Genomic DNA, 22,064 nt, shown 5'->3' with positions numbered 1-22,064 from the left:
TTTTAAAGTTAGAGACTACGTTTAAACGTTAATCCCAACCAACCAACCAACCAAAAAACCAACCAACTAACTAACTAACTATCTATCTAGCTAGTTTACTAGTTTATGCAATATAACAAATATTCCTATTTATCCACGTATAAGTCCCCTCGATCCAGAATCAAAAACCGATACCAAAAAGTGAGTGTGCTTGTTATCCTTGTTGCTGTTAATGTGTATGCCATGTTAATCATACATATATATCTATATACATACATATATATTGTTACGGCTAGCTAAGGATTAATCAGACACAAGTGCACCCAAAATCCACAATAATAATCATATAATCAATGAACAAATCAAATTATATATTATCCCTGGTATCTTTACTTTACTCTCTCTCCCTTTCCGCTGACTCTATGAATGACTTGACTAACCACATCAACTTGTCTAGAATTAGTAGCAGTAATTTCTATAATAGATTAATTCCACAAAGACTATTTTTTGGAAGACTCTAATCAACCAAAGTGGTGGGGGGGGAATTATATTTGAAAAGTAATACAAATTTGGTAAATTCAAAAGGACTATGCATCCAGGATCGGAACGGAAAGAAGAAATATTCCAACGCTAAATGAATTCTAATGCTAAACGTTTAGTATTCTGACATCTTTTTATGTCCTGTTCATGCAAAAGGACTTCCAAAGCAAAGTCCCATTAGATGCATATTAAAAGGATGCTGTTCCAAGTTAATTTTGATGGTGAATTCATTTTCATTGTCTTTTACATTCGGACGATTTTCGATTTACAACAATTTTCCTTGGTTTCTATTATTCTATTAATTTTACTACAAATTTATTGTTTAGTTTAATTATTTAAAAAACATTAAATATATACAGATTCAACCACAAAAAATGATCTTGTTATTGCTATTACATAGATATCAACATTATAATTATGTACCCCCAAATATATTTGTTCATTTTTTGATCAAAACCAATTTGTTTTTTGTTCATCATATTCTATTCAATTGATATTTTGTAGTGAATTCGCAAAAGAACGAGAAAAAGTAGAAAATAGACAAGAGTTTCTTAAACTTAGAAGGCAGCAGCAACTAGAAAGAGAGTTAAACGGCTATGTTGAATGGATTTGTAAAGCTGGTATAGTATTTCCCCCAAAACTACATGTTATCCAATTGAACTAATAAACCAAATATACTTATATATAATTAACATACCTATATAACTAATAATAATACACACACACACACACACAGAGAGACACCCTATATATATACATACATACATACTATAGATGTTTCCCCAATTGCACTACATATACAAGTACTTATGTCACCCCACACACTCTAATACATAGAAAACAAAAATTACAAAATTCCAAACACTAACTAATCTCTAACTAACACTATAGTTACATTTAATATACATACATATACATTCATATCAGCACTCTCTTCATATAATCAAGTCATAAATTTACTACTTCTCTTAAACATATCCAAACACCCACACCCACACACACACACACACACACACACACACACACACAGACAGAGACATCTACTACAGTTCCATCAGTATTCATTCAATGTAATATATATGTACACATACATCATAATGATATTTTAATATACATATGTATATCTTTTGTATTTATTTGTTAAGCTTCTCTCTAATTGCAAGTTGATTCAAGTTTAGATTATAACTCATACTGATTTACTAATTACAGAGGAGGTCATCCTAGCCGAAGAGCGTACAACAGAAGAGGAGAAAATGCATATAATGGAAGGTTTGTCTATTTGACATTAGTCAAATGTATTCATTATTCATTAACATGATGTCATTTGTCTTTTCGTTAGCCCGAAGACGTAATGCCGCAAAGCGGAAAAAGCTGAAAAGTTTGGGTAAATCAAAATCCACAGACACTGAAGAGGAGGAAGCTGAGGAGGATTATGGTGACGATGGTAAGCAATTGAACAATATACACATATATATATATATGCATTTGACAGGGCGAGAGGGCAATTCGGTGATGAAAAGGGGCAGGGGGCATGATAATTGATTAAGTGTTAATAAGCATGGATTTATAAGACCACAAAATGCCAATGCCAATTGCATTTTTGTTTTCTATGCCTTTGATTGCGTTTTTATTACATTTTAATTACCTATACTTTGAATATAAGTACTCAATTGAAATTAAGTAATTCAACTATTTAAACATAAACTGAAACAAACAAAAAAATTAAAATGTATTCAAGTGATTACTAAATCTGACGGGATATACCTACAAATCAATTATTTTGAAATTAAATTTATTTCGTTTTTACTTAATTTTTACATATAACATACTCAACAATACGAAATTGTAAATCTTACATTGAATATATTCAAAATGTGTAAGTAAATTATAATTTCCTAATCAAATAATCAAGCATAATGCACACACTGACCTACACACACACACACACACACACACACACACACAGCGTCCATAATAATAAATGAAACTTAAACGAATGCAATATACAATTATAAATAAGATTCATAACTTAATAATGTATACATCATATGTCTAGATGTATGTCAGATGTGTACATCACAATCATGTTGCACCACATGTCCCTGTCCCCCCAATAAATTGATGAATTTGAAACTATATACATATACCTCTGTAGTTTGCCGTATTTAGTATGGTAGTTACATATGTATGTATGTATATCCCTCCCCATTCCCCCAAAAGCATTATGATCTAAATCAAAAGAAGGCCAAAAGAAATACACATGTATTTGTAAACACTTGTTCCACTAGTTATATATGTATGTATGTACCTACATATACATATACATAGTCCAGTCTATAGAGATCATCATCAATGTAAAAAACGTCAGAATCGATAGTTAAAGAGATCTCCCCCCAGGAAAACAATCAGACAGAAGCAATCACTCTATCACGATTTTGTGTATATCGATCACAATGTTTAGTACTTGTAATTAATAAGTAAATACTTATATATATATATATATATATCTGTGGTGATATACAATGCGACAAATAATTCTATCATACAAAATTTTGAAACTAACAAAATTTTGCTTGGATTTCTGTTTTTAATCTAGGTTATCTTAAAACTCGATCAAAACCTCAAGGCAGTTGTACAGGATTCTGGCGTGCCGAGAAGAGATTCCGTTTCTGGATACGTCACACGGTGAAGACACAATGGTTCTATTGGTTTGTGATAGTCCTTGTGTTCCTCAATACAGTTTGTGTGGCCGTCGAGCATTATGGCCAGCCGTCATTTCTGACAGAATTTCTGTGTAAGTTGTGATGTTGTTAATGTTGGAAATCTATTTGAGTGTGTGGATCCATTTCATCCATTATTCTATTCCAGACTATGCTGAATTTATATTCCTCGGACTGTTCATGTCGGAAATGTTCATCAAGATGTATGCACTGGGACCGCGAATCTACTTTGAATCATCGTTCAATCGTTTCGATTGCGTTGTCATTAGTGGTTCGATATTCGAGGTGATCTGGTCCGAAGTAAAAGGCGGGTCGTTCGGTCTGTCTGTGTTGCGGGCATTGAGGCTATTGCGAATCTTCAAAGTGACCAAGTATTGGTCATCGTTGCGCAATTTGGTCATCTCGCTGCTGAACTCAATGAGATCGATTATCTCGTTGTTGTTCCTGCTCTTCTTGTTCATCCTCATATTTGCCCTGCTTGGCATGCAGCTATTTGGCGGGCAATTCAATCTGCCAGGAGGCACACCAGAGACCAATTTCAATACATTTCCGATAGCTCTATTGACCGTATTTCAAATCCTAACCGGCGAAGATTGGAATGAAGTAATGTACCAGGGTATAATATCGCAAGGTGGCGCAAAGAAAGGAATGATTTACTCTATGTAAGTTTTTTGACAAACAAAACGCAATTTCATTAAATTTGTAAGCGCGCAACTAACTAAAGAGCTAGAACACATTCCATCAGCTTGAAATACTTCCCAATTCCCATTTTTGAATGAATCCCTTTAAGCAAGTCTATCAAAACTTCCTAAACACAAATGGACTTTCATTTCGAATCGTAAAAAATCAATTCATATTTCGATAAGAAATGAATGGGCTTGAAAATCGAAAGTGTGCTTTCTCTATTGCTATTTGTATTGGCTTTGTATTTACTGTAAGAATTCGTGTTTTTTTGTGTGTGTTTTTTTTTTTCTTTGGTATGGGTATAAGTATCACGTATACGCCGAGTAGTTTAGTTTTTTTTTTTCAATGATGATGCCATTACCAAACTCCAATTCATTGAACGTCGAACCATTAATGTGGGCAATCGAGGACGAAATAAATAAAAGAAAACACAAATAATTAGAAATCAACAATTGCCATTGAGTTAAAGTTGTGATGGGACTTGTGAGCTTGAAGAATTTAGTCTACAAATTCTGCAAGCCAAGTCCCTGCAAGTCAATGAGTCAAAAGAAAACTCCACCTACTCTCTAACCCTCTACCCGCCGACCATCCACTGAAATCTGTGTAAGTGTAGATACTTTTGTCGTATCTAATTGTTATTCATATATAATACATTTAATATGCTCACCCATTTCGTTTTTCTGTTTTCCTTTATCCATTATGCTTGTCTATTTGCAGCCGAAAAGAAACAATTTTGCCCATTCGGCTCACAATATGGTGGTGTCTCGTTGTCCCATTCATTGTTAAGATTAAACCCTTTAAAAACCCTTTCAGTAGGGACTCTCTCTCTAATAAGTTTATTGAGTATGTATGTATTGTATGTAGTTTGTGCTAGATTTTTCAGTCTATTTGTATCTATTTTTTTTGTTTTTTTTGGGTAAAATTGTTGATGTTGGTATGTACATCGAGAAGAAATTTTTCATTGATCTCGACAATATTCATTTGAAAACAAAAAACTTCTCTTCTTAAATTGCATTCACAGATACTTTATCGTTTTGGTACTCTTCGGTAATTATACGCTCTTAAATGTGTTCTTGGCTATCGCCGTTGATAATTTGGCGAATGCCCAAGAACTGACAGCAGCCGAAGAGGAACAAGTCGAAGAGGATAAAGAGAAACAACTGCAGGAGTTAGAGAAAGAAATGGAGGCACTCCAAGGCGATGGTGTTCATATGGAGAATGGCGATGGCACTGTGGCCACAACCAAAGGCAAAAGCAAAAAGAAAGACGAGGAGAAGAAGGAAGAGGAGGAAGTGACGGAAGGTCCAAAACCAATGTTGCCATATTCATCGATGTTTATACTCTCACCGACAAATCCGTAAATATTATTCGAAAACCCCTAACCCAAACCCCGTTTTACAAAATAGGAATAAAATAGTTTTGAAATGAAAGTGTTCAATCAACCGAAGGTCATGTTCAATCAATCGGCGATGAATTCGTCTCTATTCTATGGATGTTAGCTAACCTTCTATTCCAGGCATCATGATCGTGTCCTTGCAGCTTTAATCTGGTCCTTACGGTGTTGGTGTTTAGTATTATAATTATTATTTCATCTTGAGTTTGTTTCCTTGTGTAATTTTTAGCATTTAGTATGCTTTAGAATTAGAAAAAAATATTTATACTTATATACATATACATTAATTAAATAGCCAATAATATTTACATATTGATATTGATAAAAACCCGAAAATGATAACCATGATACTAACTATCTTCATTCAACTTTTTTTCCTTTACTTTTTTTGTCTTTTTTCGATACGTTTCGAAATTTTATGTTAATACTACACTCGAAAAAAAAAAACAAAACAAAAAACAAAACAAAACAAAATCAACTAAAAAACTGATCAATTGTGAATGAACTTGAATTGAATTCAACTTATATGTTTATGTAAATACCATCAAAATCTGCAATAACCAAACAAAACAAAAAAATATTTTAAATATTCTGCCAATTATCATTATTATCATCAATATCACCACCAAAAAAAAAAAAAAAAACACCACTACAACCACCAAACCACAACTATGAGAAAATTGCAAATCATCTCGTTATTCATCATCATCTTTAACAACAACAACAACAACCACAACGACAACAAACTAACAACAACGACAAAACACTGATCAACAAAAAAATCAAAAACAAACAAAAAAAAAACAAAAAAATTATAACCCATTCAATAAAAAACAAAAATCAAATCCCAAAAAAAAAAAATCAAAAAACTATGAAATCAAAACTAACACATTGGAAACAAATCAAAAACAATCAAAAACCAAAAATAAAATAAATCACAAAAACGCAACTCGGAACAATCGGAACAAAACCAAAAAACCAAATTCAAATGATTTAAAACCAATTGAAAAATCTCTTTAACATTCAATCGAAACCTGAAACTGAAATTGAAAATTTGATCGAATGCCGCTGGATATTCAACTGATACGATATATACGTTTACCGTTTCTATACGATCCGAATAACCGAATTCGATTTCGAACGACTTGTGACCACAACCACAACCTAAAAAAACCAAAAACAAAAACCATAACCACCAAAAATTTAAAAACAAAAAAACAATCAACCAAAAACCACTCCCACAAAAATATATATATATATATCGATCGATATATTGTTCCTATATATATATATATATTTTTACATATATACAGTATACGACGCGGAGCCCATTGGGTTGTTAATTTACCATATTTTGATTTCTTCATAATGGTCGTCATCTCAATGTCATCAATTGCCTTAGCAGCCGAGGATCCCGTTCGTGAGAATTCGAGGCGAAATAAAATATTGAATTACTTTGATTATGCATTTACCGGCGTATTCACGATAGAAATGTTGCTGAAAATTGTAGACTTGGGTGTGATATTGCACCCTGGCAGCTATTTAAGAGAATTCTGGAATATTATGGATGCTGTGGTCGTTATATGCGCTGCTGTTAGTTTCGGTTTCGATATGAGCGGTAGCAGCGCTGGACAAAATTTATCGACTATTAAATCGTTGCGAGTATTGCGTGTCCTTCGGCCCTTGAAGACCATTAAGCGTGTACCCAAATTGAAGGCCGTCTTCGATTGCGTCGTGAACTCATTGAAAAATGTTGTTAACATTCTAATCGTGTACATATTGTTTCAATTTATATTTTCTGTTATTGGTGTACAATTGTTCAATGGAAAATTTTTTTATTGTACGGACGAAAGTAAACATACTTCCGCAGAGTGCCAGTAAGTAAAATGTCAAAAAAAAAAAAACAAACAAACAAACAAACAAACAAATTATTTATTTTTAACTTGTACGTTTTTTTAGTTCTCGACCAAGCTAATATAATTTAATCTTTGTTTCTTTAGTTTAGTTAAAAGATAATTTAGATTATTGTTGGATTTTGATTTTCTTTTTATTGTTTTTGTTGTGTGTGTAAGCCATAATTCATGTGTGTTTAGTTTTATCTTTCCCTATTTTTCTTCTATCTCTATCTAAACTAACTAAATGCGGTAGTGACAATATAATTTAATTTTGATTGATTTATTTATCGATCATGTCATAGTCGCGTTACACTTTCTAGTTCTCCCAAGTTTCTGTCTCTGTCTTTCTCTCTATCTCTCTCTCTCATACACATATACGCACACATTCTCTATGTCTCTTTGTTTATATATATTATATATATATATTTGTCTGTCTATCTCTCTCTCTCTCTCCCTCTCTCTCTCTCTCGCGCTAAATCCACTGTCTTTGTTGTATGTGTTTCTAATGCCTAAGCTCCACACCAGCTCCTAATTTTCTATAAAGTGTGCCTAATTTAGATATATCTCCTATTTGTGTGTATATGTATGTATGTATGTATGTATGTATGTATGTATGTATGTATGTATGTATGTATGTACATGGCTTAGCTAATAGAGCTAGAAATACTGAAATCATTTTCACCAACTCTTGAAAAACAATTACGTATTTTATTTTTATATGTATCTCTCTCTCTCTCTCTGCCTGTAATAATCTGTATAATCTGTATGTATATCTATACAAGTTTATCAATCGATCAATTAACACGTACTACATACATACATACACATGCTACATTAATGTGTGTGTGTGTGTACATATATGTATATAGACAAAAATCCAAATCCAAACAAGTGAGATTCTACAATTGTATTCATGAGAGATATTTTTTCAGGCAACATATCACACAAAAGACCTCCAACTTTATACCATAAACCTATCTATCCATCTACTATAACTACTATCTATGTATATGTAACTACATATTGATGTCTAGATGTGTATAGCATTAACTTTCCTTCATAGAACTATATAGATACCATTTAGTATACCAATTTAAGAGAGAGAGTTTAATATATCCACCATCCAGACCCTTTAAAGAAGAATACAAAAAAACTCGTTACATGTGTCAGTCCCACGAATCAGTTAGGCAGGTCGGTCAGAAATGGGTATATTTTATATACATATATATGTATGTATATTATAATATATACATATCTATATATACTATTTACCCAAACACAAATCTCCAACCATAAATCTTTTGTTTGATTTCAAATTTTTTAATTGTACCCCAGAAATCTATGTTTCTTTATACTTCTTTACCTATGTATATCTTCTATACCATTTATCATTTTCAATATCATTTTGTGTATTTTTCTTCTTCTTCTTCTTCTGAAAAAAAAACAACAAAAAGGTGCACTGATTTTACAGAATGTAAGAGTAGCATTTTAAAGTTTCTTGCCCAGTTTTTCTTGCCTGACTTGTCTCACCAACAATCACGCTAGTAAACGGGCCAAAAACAAACATCAAAAGCCAAAAGCCAAAAAAAAAAAAAAAATACAACTCAAAAAGTAAAAAACAAATCAAATTAAGAAGAAAAATCGAATATCTATAAAATATAAACAAATATATTGCAAATCAATCAATAAGTAACTAAAACTGAAACTGAAATAAAAATATAGGAAAACTGCGCCCGAAACAACATCAAAAGTAAAGAAAACTAATACGAAACTACAGTTACAATGCCTTCTAGTTTATTTCTCTTCTATTTCTGTTCTTCATATATATAAATATATATATACATTTCTCTCTATATATTCATATTTATACTTATGTACATAACATAAATGTATCCTGTAACTGTTGATACCCGTGGACAAGCAATCAATATGAATCAAACAATCAATCAAACAAATTAATCAATCAATAAGAAACCAAACAACAACTAAGACGTTCGCGTTTAGTACTTGTTTTTTTTTTTTTTTTTTGTTTTGAATACTTTTTTTTTGTTATTTTGCAAATTGGGTATTATCCAAATACCAAAGAGTCCATATTACTACCAGAAGATTTCTTAATAAGCACGCGCTTAGTTAGGGCCATCACATGAGTGTAATTAGGGATCGTGAGGTGCAAGCAGCCCCAAAAAACACCAAAACAACCACCAGCAGTAGCACCACCACCAACCACCAACCACCACCAGCACTACAACCTCTTCCTTAAACCCCCCCCGCCCATAGCCTCCGTCACCACTTCTCGTACAGCCTTTTTGAGGTGGTGTTGATCGAGCAGATTAGCTAGGATAAGCGTTGTTTTCTTTTTCTCTTCTACTATATCATATGCCTAGAATTTATCCAGCATCTAAACAAACCAAATCAAATTAAAAACTAAAAACAATCCAGTGTACATACAAGAGTTAAAACAGTCAATCCAAAAATTAATAGCATTTTCTTTAATCCTTTATTGCGAACATGTGCTTAGAGTGTGTGTGTTATACTTACATATATATACGTATAGATATAAATTCTCTCTTCTTGTGTTTCGTTTTTGTTTGTGATATATACATACATTTATATCTCTATATATGTACATATATCTGGTATTTGTTATCATAAGTCTTGTAAAGCATTCGTAGTACTAAATAGTCTAAAAAAAAAAAAAAAACAAAAAAACAAAGACAACAAACCAAAATTCCTTCCTACATACATATGTAGATGACAAGCTCTTTTTGTATTTGTATTAGAGTTTCTCTTCCCCCCCACCCACTTCTGTGTTATTTTTGTATATTTCGTTTTTTGTGTTGTACTAAATCAAATCAAATCGAATTGAATCTCAAATCGTATACTACAAATCAATGCACATTGTGGGCTGAGTGTATCGACAATCGCCACCACATCCAAAGAAGAAAAACCATTTAAAAATAGAAAAATAGAAAAACCCATGCGTATAGTCGTATACACTCACCGCAGTTGAGAAGTGAAAAACAAAAGCTTGATACTTGCGTTTCATATATTTTCAAAGTATCAATTTGTTTTAGCTGTTTGGCCTTCGTATGCAATAATTTGGGGTTGGGGTCCCCCGCTAATCTAATTGACAATTAAACAAAATTAAAAAAAAACCAAAAAAAAACAAAAAAACTAAACAAAAAAATATAACTAAATGGAAAAAGAAGAACAAAACGAATGATGAAGCAAAAAACTAAAACTGAAAGAAAAGAAACCAAATACATATGTACACGTAACATCCAGCAACTAACCAAGTTAACAAGCTAACAAGCTAAACAATCCAAACCGCAGCTCGCATTCTCATATTGAGTATATTTGTGCACACAACACGCACACATTTAAATACGAATGACTGGACAAAGGATTCAAGCGGTACAGTTGCGCATGCAAAAGCTAATGCACAAACACACACACACAGACACACACAGACACACACACGCGTTAGCGCAGCTGCCTTGTTACACATCACCGAACGAACAACGGGCCGACCCACTAAGCCGCTCACTAAGCCAAAAATACTTAGCGTCCACACACAACCGTCTATATTTGCCGCTCCCGCAACGTGATGATCATTATCTCGCATAAAACATACATAGACTCATTCATAGATAAAATGTTTCGATTCAATTCGCATTGCCATTTTTTCGTAATCGATCGTACGATGATCGATAATCGTACATTTTTATCGATTATTTTTGTTTTCAGTAGTTTTCATAGTTCAACCTAATCGTTTGATATCGTGTGTGATATCTTAGATATGTATGTATGTACATATATACTTACATATTTTTTGTTGGTTTTCGAACATTTCTTTTTTTTATACGCCTAACAATTTATGTATTTAAGGCTGTACGGTATTAATTTGTGTGTTGAGTTAGTTCCAATGTAATGCAAATTTTTGTACGTACAGTTGTTCCGTGCAGAGACAACAACAAGGGATAAATTAAATTAAAGAAACATCTATAGCAAAACATTCTCTCTTAACGTAAATATCATACATATATACATATATATCATGTCATCTGTAACATCTATCAAACATATATAATCATTTCACATTGGGCATTGGCATTGTCATATCACACTTATCGATATTTGCGCATCTCTAAATCTCATCATCTAGCTTTTAACGCTATTTGGCCTGGATCAGTGTCTAAGTTTCTATATGCAAACATCACCAGCATTTTATAGATATTTACATAAATGTTATTTCTATCGATTAGTTTTTCGATTTTCTATATAATTTCCATGATAACGATAAACCTTACATAACTAAGTATATTTTATACGCACACACACACACGCACACACACACACACACACACACTTCTTACATAGATTTGTTGCTAACACCACCAAGCACAACAAAACAAAAATCTGAATATCATCGTTTTCCAATTGATTTTAAGTCAAATATTTGTCTAATTACCTATGAATTTAATTATAATTTTCTGGTCGATTTATCTCATACATAGTTTTTATATATGCACATGAATAAATATAAAGAGTTTTAGTTTTGTTTTTTTTTTTTTTGTGATTTTCTTTTTAACTGCTTTAAACGAATTATAATTTATCTAATGCATTTGATTTTGGTTTCTTGAAACTAAACAAATTACTAATATCAAAACCGATCAAAATCGTATCACAAACCACACCAAACAACCAAACATCATTTAAAACAAACAAAAATTGCTAACTGAAGGGGCTCGTACTTCAAATACGAAGAGGATGAACTGCTGCCCAAACAGGAGCTGAGGGTATGGAAGCCACGAGCCTTTCACTATGACAACGTTGCTGCCGCTATGCTGACACTGTTCGCTGTCCAGACCGGCGAGGGATGGCCACAGTAAGATTCATTATATTGTTCCCCTTGCCCCTGCCACCTTATCTTAATCTATCTATTAAGCTATCTATCTATCATCTGTCTATCTATCTAATATCTAAATAATTAACTATTCAATACCCAACAACAACAACAACAAGTGTAGCAAAACCGAAATATGAAAATGGAAATTAACTAAATTGTATTTTATTACTTTTCCGCCCAATCACCGACCACCAACCACCAACCACCAACAACAACAACAACAACAATACAACCACCAAAAACCACCCACCACACGACATCTCTTTCACAAATATTTGTATGAAACGATTCAATGACAATGACTACAACAACAACAACAACAACAACAACTAGGGTCTTGCAACACTCAATGGCTGCCACATATGAAGATAGGGGTCCAATCCAAAACTTCCGGATCGAAATGTCCATATTTTATATTGTATATTTTATTGTATTTCCATTCTTCTTCGTCAACATATTCGTGGCCTTGATAATCATAACATTTCAAGAGCAAGGCGAAGCTGAATTGCAAGATGGTGAAATTGACAAGAATCAGGTGAGCCAGCAAACAAAACAAAATTTTAACCACAAAATTCTGTAACTGCTACATATGCGAGTAATCTCTGCTTCTATATATGTATGTCTGTGTATGTTCGTGTAAAGTATTATGTTTTGACGTTTAATTAAAACGCTAGTCCTAAACAACAACAACAACAACAATCACATTAACAAAACTAAACAAAAACCCCCCCTAAAAACAAAAAACAAAAAAACAATTAAAACAAACCAAACTCCCCTTAACAAACAATCTAAACAAAATCAAAACTAAACTTATTAGTAATCTGCACGTTACATGTACTAACTAATTACAATACTTGTTAATACATTCAACTCCAACTTTACACATTGCGATGTTGATCAAAACATGTACACACTGTACAGTAAATATTTGTTGTATATATTAATATATATATATATATATATATATAAACATCTTTGTATGTGTATACACATACACTTAGAATGTATGTCTAATCCTCTACATTCCCCTCAGACCTGTGTTGGGTACCTGGCCCTACCCCTCCACCCACTACCTCTCTCTCTCTCCCCCCCCTCTGTCACTCTTTCTATCTGTCTCTCTCTCTCTCTCTCTCTCTCTCTCTCTCTCTGTCTATCAAATTTGGTTCCTTCTCTCTGAATACTTATTGTTAGTTAGTATCATTTAGAGATAGATACTCTTCTTCTTCCCATATATACATATAGTACAATCAATTACCACTCAGTGGGATAGTCCATCTACCACCTACCACCCTACCACCCGCCCCCCTTCCACCCTTAATATAAATAGTGAACATTTACCGGAAAGTAGAGATTTATTTTAAATGATCACGATAGTCCTTAAATATTCCTAGCAATTTTGCTTTGGGAATATTTAACGATCTATTATCGTTATCGATTAGTCAGTCAATCATCGTAAAAGCCAAGCGAAAAGAATCGAAAAGTAACTCCGCTGCTGTCATTAACAACTCACACGATTTTGTAAGTATATAGGAAACATATACATACATATATATGTAGGTATATATGTATCTATGTAGTAAACATTTGTAATAACCAAAACAAAAGCGACAAGATAATGCATCAAATTTTAAGCGGTTTTTTTGTTTCAATATTCCAATTTCAATTCCAATTTTGAATATCCAAATTTTTAGAAAGTTGATACCATATCTTTTCGCTTTTCAAATTCAAGGATCTCATATATACACACTAGCACAAAATTGATTCAGAATTGATTCATTATGTAAACTGATTCGATCGCTGAGATGATGAAATCCATATAGAAAATCTACATAACTCCGCTAAAATCCAAAATCCAAATCAGATTCAAGAAGAATCTTTATTATATTACCATCCAAAATACTTAACACATAAACTGAATCCACTTTGGTTTCCTTCTTTCTTTTTTATTTTTTGTTTTTTTTGGATTATGAAAATTTTCACTTATAATTTGTGGTTAGTGTAACAAAAAACAATTTGTGTATAAACAATTGAAATTGATTTGTTGTTAATGAATTTTTTGTTAATTTGTGCGTCTACCCCAAGTATGATGTGTAGTTGATGTTTGATTCCTTTCTATGTATTTTGATCCTAGCTAGCTAATCAATGAATGTTACCATTGTATATGTTCGATAGTTATGTGTTGAGATTCAAAATAATTCCAGCAACCAATACGTCAACACAAATGCCCGTCGATATGTGTATATGTATATGTACATACATATATTGGGGGGCTTATCCTTGTGAATAGTGTTACATAATTGGATTTTCTCTTCACACTCTTCACAGAAATCCTGCATTGATTTCACAATCGGAGCTCGACCGCTTGAACGTTACATGCCCAAGAATCGAAACACTTTCAAATATAAAGTGTGGCGTATTGTTGTCTCGACGCCATTTGAATACTTCATTATGATGTTGATCGTATTCAATACGTTGTTGCTAATGATGAAGGTAAGTTTTGATACAAGTTACAACAAAAATAAATCATCAGACATACATACATATATTATACTCATTCACACAACTGCAACAAAACCATCCAAGGACAGTTCGTGGGATTTAAAATGATGTAAATTCGGGCCACAATAGCCAATTCTATTCAATATTTTACATCCCTAAGACTGTCATTGGTTGTGTACACAGAGAAAAAATAAAGGTGGCCTGAACATAAAAATGTTTTATATATCCGATACAAAAGTTATTTATTATAACTGAAGAAATTGATTCGATTTCAGAAGTAGGAACATGTCTAATATAAAAACCATTTTAGAATGTTTAGAGAAATCGCTTTAAATTTCTATACAAATAATGGAATTCCATTGGCAATTATTTTTCTCTGTATACACACACACACACACACGCCTATACAATTCCACATACATACATATTTGTAAAATATTTGATTTTAATTGAAAAGAAATCAATATTATTATTTGAATTTTGTCTTTCAAAATTTAATTTACATGCGCTAACAAATTCATCAATGTCTTATATACATACATACATACATCAGTAAATGTCATCTATACAACGAAATTTGTATAAATCAATGTTGTGTATTGCATATACATACATACATAAACCAACCACCCAACCAACCATCCACCCAATTACCCAAACTCCCAACTAACCCACCCAAAATATTTGCAAATCTTCAAAAAGGCATGAGAAGTGACAACAAATGCCTCCTTAATTCATGTTGCATGTTGGCACAAGAACAACAACAACAATAATTTATTCTACTTGCTTTATAACTTTGTATATTATATAGATGAGATCGGGGCCAATAAGTGTCAAATTGAGTTTTCTCTAGGCCTTCTATCCAACTCCTGTCTCATCAATTTCTATTCAAACCGATTAAAATGTGGCAATTATTTATTTAACATTAAAGGTTTTATGCAAATTTATGTCAAAATAACTTTATTTAGACATTTTTGTTGTAACATATTGGCTCAGGTCTCACCTATAAACATATGTACATACATGGATGTACATTGTGATGTATGTATGTACATCTATGAAATTTTCTTTTTTGTATATACATATCTCTCATCTTATGTACCGCATATATGTAGGTACTTATACATATATACATATACATATATATATATAAAACTAATTATAAATAAACATCTCAACAGTATCATAATCAAAGTGAGATGTATGAAAAGTCACTTAAGTACATCAATATGGGATTCACAGGCATGTTCAGTGTTGAAACTGTGCTTAAAATAATTGGATTCGGTGTCAAGGTAAGTGACTGTAATCAATTGTTTATAAATAAATATACATATCTATACTGATGGATTTTTGTACAGAGTAAAACAAAATGGGCGACGATAGCCTTGTACATTTAGATGGTATTTAGACTATGCTGAAATTTACAATGTAACAATGTCATACACACACACACGCTCACTCACTCCACACACACACACACACACACACACACACACACACACACACACACACACACACACATACATACAAACAAAAAAGAAGAGAAATCTATAAAAAGGTAAGGTAAAATATAAAATTAACCAATGTCTGAATGTTCTATCTGTCGTTGTGATTGTGATTCTCGTGCACGTTTGAATTTCTCAACATGTATGTATGTGTGAATTGTACATATATGTGCATACATACATATGTGTGTTCTCATTGTGTGTGTGTGTGTCTTACTGTCGTCCAGTCCTATATACATACATACATAAGTCATGCCATTATTCCATATTATTTCTCACTTGCCCCACTTCATCCGAAATGTTTAATTGACTTTAGTCCTGTTTGGTTATATTTTTTGGATTTCTTTGAGTTATATATATTTTCACACTGAGGGATAGGCAACGCAACTCATTTTAACTAAACAACCTCTCTATTCCCTTCGATCCCCCCGCCACCCCCCGACAAAACCTGTCTTTGTGTTCTCATTTTGTAGTTTCATGATGCACCGCCCACCCACAGTGACATATTGACCTACATGAATCTGGTATTCACGTTGTTCTTCTTAATGGAGACCATACTTAAATTGATAGCTTTTGGATGTACGGTAGGTATTTAGTAGTAGTTGCTAGTGCATTGATACTGGTAATTATCTATGTATGTATGTGTATGTGTGTGTGTGTGTGTGTGTGTGTGTGTGTGTGTGTTAAAAAACGATCCGATCGTCCAGTTCCAGTTCCAGTTCCTAAACCCCAAATGCATTCTATTTGCATCAGTGTGTGAAACATTGTAAATTTCAGCTTACATATTTCTGTTCATTTATGTTTCATATTGGGGTTAAGTAGATCAAAAAAGTTGGCTTAGATTTAAAATTTAGTTTTACTTGATATAAATGAGTAATTCCCAAACCTAATATATTTTTTATATATATATTGTTTTTATACACATTTCGTGTGTGAATTGTGTTTTTGTGTTGTTTGTTTTTCTATTTTCTGAATATTTGTAGAACTTTTTCAAAGATCCCTGGAACATTTTCGATCTAATTACTGTATTGGGCAGCATTGTGGATGCATTATGGATGGAATTTGGGGTAATTATCTGTTGCAATTGTAAAACTAACCAAACCAACCAAACCAACCAACCAACCAACCAACCAACTCAACTAAACTCAACTCAGAGCATACATATTATTGTTGTGTTCGATTTCTGTAGACCGTTATGCAAGCAAGACAAAAAACAATGTAATCCATATAAACGTATCTAGCCTCAATACACCCGTCCCAATCCGTTTTCCCCTCTCTCACTTTGTCTCTCTCTCTCTATATATATATAAATATCAAAATATACTTTTATTAACAAAACAACCAACAAAAGCCACTAAACACCTACAAGCAACAACAACAAAATATCTTTTAAGTATACACAATTTCAATAGTTAATGCGACGACAATATACCATGTGTATTATACGATATACATATATGTATATATATGTATATAACTAGCCGATAAAATGCCTAACAATCACTATAGGTGGCATAATCTAAGCAGACGTTTTTTTCTATATCTAAGCATTTTTTTTTATTAACAAGCAACGCGTTTTAGGGTCGCACTGAATTGAAGAGATATATATATTTGAACTCACAATATCAATATCAATATCAAGATATTTTATACTTATGTATATATAGTTGCCCCCATTTGCAAAGACTTCATCAAGGCATTCCAAATATATTCCTATACGAGGTGTGATTCCAAAAATGTAATCCATAAATACATAAAAAAAAAAAACTTTGATACAATCTCTTAACGTCATGAGATCATCACTTCAAATGAAATGGTTTAATAATCTTTATGACTAGTTTTTCGTTTCAACTTCCTTATGAACCTCTTGACACATCGAATCCATCCAGAATCCAGAATGTCAATGAGAAAAGAGCATTTTAAAAGGTCTCATTCTCATTAAACACACCTCGTATAAGTTTTTTAGATTTATCAATCAATTTTTTGTGTACAGAGAGCTTAAGATCAGATCATATTACAGATTCGTATTAAATTTATCATGTTTCTAAGGTTTTCTATATATATATCTGATAAGTCAGATTTTTAGCATAAAGCACAAAAAATAAGAACAAAAAAAAAAAAACAAAAAAATGAATACTTATCACAGCAACATAAACATACATAAAATTTATTTATTTCTTTTTTGTTTTTTTTTTTTTTTTTGTTTTTTTTTGTCATTCATACATATGTAATTTATGTTAATTTTTTTAATATGCTGTTTAATCTACACCCAAACACACACACACACACAAAACACTCATACAAACCAGAAATACAGAAAACACAAAGAAAAATTCTTTTTGCAAGTCTCACAAAATACAGAAATTAATAATCATATTTCTTTTTTGATTTCCTTTTCCATATTTATTTGTGTACGAAACCAAAAACGAAATGTGGTCTCTAAATCGGGAAAACCCAATCCGAATCAAACAAACCAAAAATATAAAAATAAAAAAAAAACTCGATGAATGCAAAAAAAAAACAAAATATATAACAAATAAATCAAAAAAAAAAAAAAAAACAAAATAAAACCAAACAAAACAAAACAATTGACACCCGCAAATATATATATACATATATATCACACATCACTTGGCGCACACATGTATATACATGTATGTGTAAAATACACACACACACACACTCCCATTGCCATATATATAAATTTTCATATATATCCTTTATATATATATATACTTAAATACAAAATAACTTCAATTGCCATTGAATAAATGCAATCTCCCCAAAAATGGCAACACAAAATATTACAATCACAATATATAAAAAATATGCTGTTTACACACACACACACACACACGCACACATACAAATAAATACAAATCAATTAACTGAAAACAAATACTTACATATGTGTAAAACAACATCAACAACAATCAAACAACAACAACAACAAATACAAAACGCTATGAATGTGCAATGAATTATTTCTCGTTCACCACCAAAACACAAAACAACAACAAATTCACAAAAATTGTATACAATTAACATTTAAATCAAAATCATTATAAAAAAAAAAAAAACAAAACAAAAACCAATTCGAAAATCAATCAATGGAACAAAATCCAAAATCAAAAACAACCAAACAAAAAAAAAAAACCCAACCAACCAAATCAAATCACAAAAAAAAAAAAAACAAAAAATCAACACCAAATTAATTGAAATGAAATCAATATTATCAAAATCAATATCAATCAATTAAACAAATTGTATTCAATTTCAAAAACATGCCTTTCTATATATATATATATACATATACTATATATCTATCTATATATACATATATATATATATATGTATATATTTATTTGTATGTATGCATGTGTATGTCCTGCTGCAATTGTGTGTTGCCCCTATGCACATGAATATGCACATCTGTACCCACATATATCTATATCTATATATCTATATATATATATATGTATATCTTTTATATATGTATGTATATTTATATGTATATACATGAATACATATATATCTATATCTCATCTACAACTAAACATCGACAACTACATGTACAACAACAACAACAACAACAACAAAAATAAAATATATATATATATCAACCAACACCACCAACAGCACGATGTAAGTACGAAACACAATCTCTACACCGATTTGCATTTCTCAAATTTTTTTTCAATGTGTACCAATCGATGATCCAATTTACAATTAGATTCCGCTTAAAACACACACAAAAAAAAAACCAAAACTAAATTATTCTGCTAATTGCCGTTTTTATAAGAAAAATGCTTAAACAATTTTCTCAAAATTTTTTGATTTGTTTGTTTTTCCAAACAATCGTTATTATTAACAAAATTCGATTTCAATATTCACCGCAATTAGTTAATCTAAATTCGAATTACTCACACATTAGTTGCGTCGCATTCAAATCACAATTATTATTGTTTTTTTTTTTTTTTTTTTGTTTTTAGTGAACATCAAAATTGTTTTTTTTTTTCATCCTTATTTATGTTGCTTGAGCACTGAACATTGCGATTGTAATTATACTTGCTTTATTATAATTAATTAACATAAGTAACACGCCTCTCTGTTTCGCTCTTGCTCTCCCTCTCTGTCTCTGTCGCTCTCTTATCACTGTTACTCTCACTGTCACGCTCATTCTATCTGTCTGCCTCTCTCTCTCTCTCTCTGTCTCTCTCTTAAACAAGTTGCGTGCATCTAATTTGTAGTCAAAATCGAATATTGGTAGAACGTAAAGCGGCTGAATTGCGGCAAACACAAAAAACCAAACCAAAAAAAAAAAAAAAAAATCAGAAAACTTAAACTAAGCCTAACTAAAATGTCCTTTTATGCAATACAAACAAACTTAAATGGTTATCATTTATTTACCAAAAATCGATTTTAAGTGGGTCAATTATAATATGCCTAAGTTTTCTCTGGTTTTCTTAAATTTTGACTTGAACTTGATAATAGTTCAAAAGACTTTCCGTGAAGAAAGTATGTATAGCATGCTTTTAAGGGCGGTTTTTTTTTTGTTTTGGGGAAGGTTACTTTACTATAGCATACCTTTTCGGGCAAGCGTATCTGTGTGACATGCATTTCCGTTTACTCTTTTATAGCATACTTTTTCGGGCTACAACTGAATTCAATTTTCTATCTTCTTCTCCTCTACGTTTGTTTTCAAGCCACACACAGACACACACAGACACAGACTTGGGCGTATTGTTTTTTAAACGCATATCTACTATTTATTTATTTTTATGGTTGTAGGTCGTTTGCAGGTTCAGAATATCTAATCAAAGGGCATATTAAAATTGTTCTATTTGGCGTTAATTGTTTCTCTTAGTTTCGTTACGCATGACTTTCATTTAAATGGTCTCGAAATTTTTACTATTGATTGAAATTGAAATCAGAAAAAGAAACACTGCATAAGGAAATACACACCCACACACACCCACATACACACACACACACACAAAACATCTAAAAGCATTCACAAAACACACTCATTAATACGCAAAAACAAAATAAACGAAAAGAAATCCAGAGATTTAAAATAAAAATAGCATTCAAAAAAAAAGAAACAAAAAAAAAATAAGGAAAAACAAGAAAAAAATTAAGAAATTATCAGTCTTTATCCTTCAACGAGTGTCGTTTCGACTTTTAAACGAAAAAATTAGTAACCAAAAGAGAAAAACAGAAAATTTTCAAGCACCATCGTCATCATCATGGCTAGATATCGTCACAAAAGTTGCAGATCGGATGTGAGAGGTGTGTTCAATAACGCTACCGCATAATCATAGGCATAACCATAGCCATTATCATAACGGTAACAATAACGATAACTGTAAGTAGTTCAAGCAAAACTCCCCCACCCCCCCCCAAATTAAGACTGCGCCAATGATGACGTCAGAAACGACCATAACCGAGGTATTCTCCATTTTTGATGACGATTTTCACACTTTCAACTCTTGAGCTCTGTATACGAGTTTTGCTTATGTCAAGCCAAACTGCTTACCCACGTATTCAATAATGTTAATTATAGAGCTTTTACTTCACATAAGCATGATATTCTCATATATACTATATTTAGTAACTGCAAACTCTCTCTCTCTCTCTCGCTCTCTCTCTCTCTCTCTCTCTCTCTCTCTCTATGACCTCTGACCTTTGTGAATTATTTCTACTCCCAAAAAAAAAAAAAAATAACTGCAGTAGTATAGTCAATAAATTTAACTCATTCTTTAGAAACAGAGGCTAAAGCTTAAGCATTCGATAGTTTCTCTCTCTATCTATCTCACTCTCTCACTCACTCTCTCTCTCGCTGTCTCTCTCTCAAACAAAATATACGAATATAAAAAATTGATTCGTTTAATAATTCTTTAAGCATATTATGTAGAAATTTCTTCTAAAACAACTGCT

The 22,064-nt window shown here is 31.9% G+C and overlaps 1 protein-coding gene across 1 annotated transcript in view; it reads left to right on the top strand.

Moving 5' to 3' along the window:
• Positions 1-22,064, top strand: part of LOC6649112 (voltage-dependent calcium channel type A subunit alpha-1) — a 66,096-nt gene that overhangs the window by 11,877 nt on the left and 32,155 nt on the right. Inside the window, exons 9-19 of the mRNA XM_047011124.1 lie at positions 1,729-1,788; positions 1,859-1,963; positions 3,116-3,313; positions 3,388-3,901; positions 4,945-5,280; positions 6,630-7,193; positions 11,956-12,099; positions 12,454-12,655; positions 14,446-14,610; positions 15,801-15,911; positions 17,108-17,191. Coding sequence (XP_046867080.1) covers positions 1,729-1,788; positions 1,859-1,963; positions 3,116-3,313; positions 3,388-3,901; positions 4,945-5,280; positions 6,630-7,193; positions 11,956-12,099; positions 12,454-12,655; positions 14,446-14,610; positions 15,801-15,911; positions 17,108-17,191 — 2,483 coding nt within the window. The remainder of the gene's footprint in view (positions 1-1,728; positions 1,789-1,858; positions 1,964-3,115; positions 3,314-3,387; positions 3,902-4,944; positions 5,281-6,629; positions 7,194-11,955; positions 12,100-12,453; positions 12,656-14,445; positions 14,611-15,800; positions 15,912-17,107; positions 17,192-22,064) is intronic.

The sequence above is a fragment of the Drosophila willistoni genome (assembly GCF_018902025.1).
Source record: "Drosophila willistoni isolate 14030-0811.24 chromosome XL unlocalized genomic scaffold, UCI_dwil_1.1 Seg141, whole genome shotgun sequence".
Lineage (NCBI taxonomy): Eukaryota > Metazoa > Arthropoda > Insecta > Diptera > Drosophilidae > Drosophila > Drosophila willistoni.
The sequence above is the reverse complement of the archived record's forward strand: the minus strand, read 5'-3'. Positions and strand labels throughout refer to the sequence as shown.